This window comes from Penaeus vannamei, chromosome 6 (genome assembly GCF_042767895.1).
Source record: "Penaeus vannamei isolate JL-2024 chromosome 6, ASM4276789v1, whole genome shotgun sequence".
Taxonomy (NCBI): Eukaryota; Metazoa; Arthropoda; class Malacostraca; order Decapoda; family Penaeidae; genus Penaeus; species Penaeus vannamei.
Window position 1 is genome coordinate 48262727 of NC_091554.1, and position 5501 is coordinate 48268227.

General features: G+C 39.8%; 1 protein-coding gene across 1 annotated transcript in view; it reads left to right on the top strand.

Annotated features, from left to right (window-relative positions):
* The window catches only part of LOC113802618 (lactosylceramide 4-alpha-galactosyltransferase-like), a 38592-nt gene extending 33773 nt beyond the window's left edge, over positions 1-4819 (top strand). Inside the window, exons 6-8 of the mRNA XM_070122369.1 lie at positions 932-1161; positions 3052-3258; positions 4308-4819. Of these exons, the coding sequence (XP_069978470.1) occupies positions 932-1161; positions 3052-3258; positions 4308-4460 (590 nt within the window). The 3' untranslated portion in view covers positions 4461-4819. The remainder of the gene's footprint in view (positions 1-931; positions 1162-3051; positions 3259-4307) is intronic.
* The last annotated feature ends 682 nt before the right edge of the window (positions 4820-5501 follow it).

Here is a 5501-nt window from a genome sequence, read left to right on the forward strand (position 1 = left end):
TCTCTTAATCTATCTATCAATACACATCAGTTGTGAAGAGTAAATAGATACTGAAATCTAGAATGATAACCGATACATTGTTAGATTCAAGTAGAAACACTGAAGTGAATAATCAAAATGAAGAAATTAATTGAAATTGATAAGAAAATGAAATACATTATAAGCATAATGTAATAAGTTAAATCCACGCAATACAGATTTCTAGATAAACCGTAGACATTATAAATCACAGCCAATTAAACACTCGAATTGCCCTAAATGACCCCTTCAGACCTGGTTGAAAACGTGACAATTTCTAGACTTTCTTATGGACTTTTATTAAACCTATAAAAACAGAGAGAGATAAATTAATGGAATATATATATATATATAACATTCAGGGCTTCATCATTTAATTAGAATGACCAAGAAAAATGTGCCTGAAATCGTTTTCTATGTATGGGTTTCAAAGGGACATCAATTTTGAAGACTCATCAGATAGGTTAAGAATGAAAATCAATTATTGTTTAACACCAATAAGGACACTGAAATGAATAATCGAGATAGAAAATGAACTCAATAACTGAAATGAATAAAGTAAATGAAATAAGCGTGGTGTAAATAAACCAAGGCCATATGATGCGAAGCTCTAGATAAACAGTAGGAACTGTAAATCCATAGCCACATGAACACTCAAATAGAAGAACAAATCCACATTTTACTAGACAAACCCCGACGCCCAAAGAATAAGCATGGCGTAATATATTCGAACCCACATTTCAGACTCACTAGCGAAGCATGAAACAACAAATACACAGTCTAAATTCCATAACGAAATCCAGAACACATCCACGCCTTACTAGCCAAAACCCGACGTCCATGAAGTAGACGCCCGCTCTCACTTTCCTTCGACCGCCTCAGGGCACATACCCAAGGTCCTCTTCCCCCGCAGAACACCCCGCCGTGGTGCTGAGCGACCTCCTGCGGGCGGCGCTGGTGTGGCGCCTCGGGGGCTTCTACTGCGACTCGGACACGGTCTGCCTGAAGGACACCAGCGCCCTCAGGAACGTGGCCAGCTACGCCCAGCAGTTCATCGGTAAAGTCAGCAACGGCTGCTTCCACTTCAGAAGACATCATCGGTTCCTGGAGACGCTGATGGAGGTCCAGAAGGAGAACTTTCTGGTAAGGAGGGCCGGGACTAGGGTTCCTTCATCATAAACATTATCATCATAATGATAATCATTATTAACTTCATCACTATCACTATCATTATCATCGTCATCCTCATCATCTCCACCACCACCATCATTATCATTACATCATCATAATCGTTAATAATCATCCTCATTCTCATCACCTGTAACATTCCACTACAGGACGTAGGCTCCTCCCAATCCTTTCGTTTTCACGTTCTTTTATTCCCCGAATTTGGCCATTTCATCACGCCCCCTTGACATAGGTATGGCCGTTGGTCGCCCTGTGTTAGCTATGGCCCAGTCTGTTAACTATGGCCCAGTCTGTTAACTATGGCCCAGTCTGTTAACTATGGCCAAGTCTGTTAACAATGGCCCAGTCTGTTGACTATGGCCCAGTCTGTTAACTATGGCCCTGTCTGTTAACTATGGCCCAGTCTGTTACCTATGGCCCTGTCTGTTAACTATGGCTCCGTCTGTTAACTATGGCCCAGTCTGTTGACTATGGCCCAGTCTGTTAACTATGACCCAGTTTGGTACCTATGGCCCAGTCTGTTAACTATGGCCCAGTCTGTTAACTATGGCCCTGTCTGTTAACTAATGTCTTGTCTGTTAACAATGGCCCAGTCTGTTAACTATGGCCCAGTCTGTTAACTATGGCCTTGTCTGTTAACTAATGTCTTGTCTGTTAACTATGGCCCAGTCTGTTAACTATGGCCCAGTCTGTTAACTATGGCCCAGTCTGTTAACTATGGCCCAGTCTGTTAACTATGGCCCTGTCTATTACCTATGGCCCAGTCTGTTACCTATGGCCCTGTCTGTTAACTATGGCCCAGTCTGTTAACTGTGGCCCTGTCTGTTAACTATGGCCCAGTCTGTTAACTATGGCCCTGTCTGTTAACTATGGCCCTGTCTGTTAACTATGGCTCTGTCTGTTAACTATGGCCCTGTCTGTTAACTGATGTCTTGTCTGTTAACTATGGCCCAGTCTGTTAACTATGGCCCAGTCTGTTAACTATGGCCCAGTCTGTTAACTATGGCCCAGTCTGTTAACTATGGCCCTGTCTGTTAACTATGGCCCAGTCTGTTAACTATGGCCCTGTCTGTTAACTATGGCCCAGTCTGTTAACTATGGCCCTGTCTGTTAACTATGGCCCAGTCTGTTAACTATGGCTCAGGTTAACTATGGCCCAGTCTGTTAACTAATGTCTTGTCTGTTAACTATGGCCCAGTCTGTTAACTATGGCCCAGTCTGTTAACCATGGCCTTGTCTGTTAACTATGGCTCAGGTTGTTAACTATGGCCCAGTCTGTTAACTATGGCCCAGTCTGTTAACTATAGACCAGTCTGTTAACTATGGCCCAGTCTGTTAACTATGGCTCAGGTTGTTAACTATGGCCCAGTCTGTTAACTATGGCCCAGTCTGTTAACTATGGCCCAGTCTGTTAACTATGGCCCAGTCTGTCCTGTTTCCGACATATGTGACTTGTCGACTGCAAAGATTAAAGCAAATTAATCCAGGTACGAACAGCAGTATTCCAATATTACAGTTCTTTAAGGTCACCCCCATATCAGTGACGACATAGAAAACTTGGTGGCCACTTTTGATTCACTATCAAAATACTTGGCCATTTTTTCAGTACTTTTTTTTAAGAATTACAAATAAAAATATTCACGTATCGTGCTTTTGCCTTTGCACAATCTAATACTATTTAACTTTTTAGAATAAACAAATTAACTATCTTGCTGTAGGGTAATTATTCTATAGTCCATAATTTCTTTATAAGTAAGTATGCCATTGTAAAACGTAAATAAAATAACCCGCGAATCTAAGCAACAACAAAAACACACAACCATTAACTGTCTTCGAAACCATAAGCCCAACGTATGGGGATCTGTGGGTCCTCTGTCGTTCACCAAGACGGCGCGACGACTCTGCGGCGAGGACCTGACCAGGCCCGCCGAAAGTGCGACGCCCGTGAGCTGCGGCGACTTCCAGCTGCTTCCCCCACGCTTCCTCACGCCCGTTCATTTCTACGACTCCAAGGACATCTTCGCCCCGGGGGAGGGCAGGGACTTCGCCAAGGTGAGTGGCTGGGATTGAGAGGGCGGAAGACCTGTTGGCCGGAGGATTGGAAGGGAGATCGGCGGAGTCAGTGGCCGACTGGCAGGGATTGGGAGGGACTTGGTTGAGTGGCTGGCGGGAGAGGAAGGAGAGGAGGAAGGACTTGGCCAGGATGAGAGTCCGAAGTGATCGGACTGGAAGCGAGGAAGTGTCTGACGCTGGGGTTGAGGAATGAGTGTTTCCTTTGGGTGAGGTTGCAGTGGGGATTAGGCTTGTAGGTTCCAGTGGAAAGGAGTAGGTATACACACACACACACACACACACACACACATATATATATATATATATATATATATATATATATATATATATATATATATATGTGTGTGTGTGTGTGTGTGTGTGTGTGTGTGTGTGTGTGTGTGTGTGTCTAATTGGTTGGAATTCGAAAAAAAATCAGGTTTATAAATGTCTGATTAGCTCAAATTGGAAAAAAAGTGCGGGCAGCGCATTATTCCATCTTTCTTTAATAGTAATGATAGTGATAACAATAGCAATAGTAATATCTATAATAATCATAACAACAATAGTGATAACAACAGTAATAATAATAATAATAGTAATAATGACATTGATAGTAATGATAATGACTACACACATACATATGTGTATGATTATATATATATATATATATATATATATATATATATATATATATATATCACATACATATAATATATATATATATATATATATATATATATATATATATATATATATATATATATATATATATATATATATATATCACATACATATAATATATATATATATATATATATATATATATATATATATATATATATATATATATATATATATCACATACATATAATATATATATATATATATATATATATATATATATATATATTTATATGTGTGTGTGTGTGTGTGTGTGTTGTCAGTAAGTACAGACTCTGAACATATGGAAATGTGCACAGGTATGTACACATACATATTAAAAGAGAGTATCGTACGTAACCACGACCACTTCTCCGTTTCCTCAGAGATTCAACGGCACGTACGTCCTGCACACGTTCACCAGCCTCAGCAAGGACATAGGCTTCCGCGCGGGGTCCGAGAGCCACTTCGACGTCGCGGCCAGACTGTCCTGCCCGATCACCTACGAGCTCCTCTTAAAGAACGCGACTGCTGTCTAGCTGCAGAAATAGGGTCGTGTTCATTTATTTACTCAGGAGGACGAGGATACAGGTAAATCTAGTTCATAGAGATATGAATTATGAATTATGTAAATCCTAATAGAAAATTATATGTAAACGACAGAAAGATAATACGGAGAGGGGGTTTTATATCCCTCTTGAACTAAGAAAATTAAAACCATAAACTTTCAATTTCAATCGTTTTTCGTCAGGCATGAAATAATATGTAAAACAAAAACAAATAAAATGATCATAAAAATAAGTAAATAACACCTTACCAAATACGAAAATGTTAGCTACGTCAAAGACCATTTTTTTTATGAGCTTATAACATGCTGCCGCCCATCTATTCCAGTAAAATTACCGCCCAATGGTTACACACTTAGATTAAAAGGGGCGGGTGGAGGGTGAGGGGAGGGGGAAGGGGGTTTCATTTGGCTATTTTTTAAAATCAAAATATGTGCTTCGTGTTTTTTTTCTATTATTGTATTTTTTTGTTTGTTTGTTTCTAAACAAATGTACATACTTGTACACACTTACATAAACTCAATGTCTAAAAAATCATTTTCGACACTAGGATACCCTCGTTTTTTCTTAAATCTGGCACATTCTTCTGTGAAATTAAAATGTCACGATCATTCTCGTAACACGCAACAGGATTCCGCAAATTATTCCGCAAAATCCGTCACTCGTATGTTTAAAGGAGCTGGCATTGGCATTGTTTTCGCTTATCTGAACAGGTTACGGATTACTTTGGTTAGGCATTAAGCAGCCAGCGGTGCTTTTGATAATTACAGGTATTTACACGATTCCTTGTAAGGATTGCCCGATATTTTACATAAGCGAAATCGGTAGAGCTTTTGAAAAAAAATATGAATAATGAGAGAGACGTGATATTTGATACGCCAGATAATTTAATGCTTGTTTTATTCACTTGCGTGACGAAGGACATCAGTTGAACTGGAAAGACGCCAATTTAATTCATAAATCGTCAAATTCTTATGAGAGAAAAACGCCCAGTCTTAACTTGAGTGCTGGCCA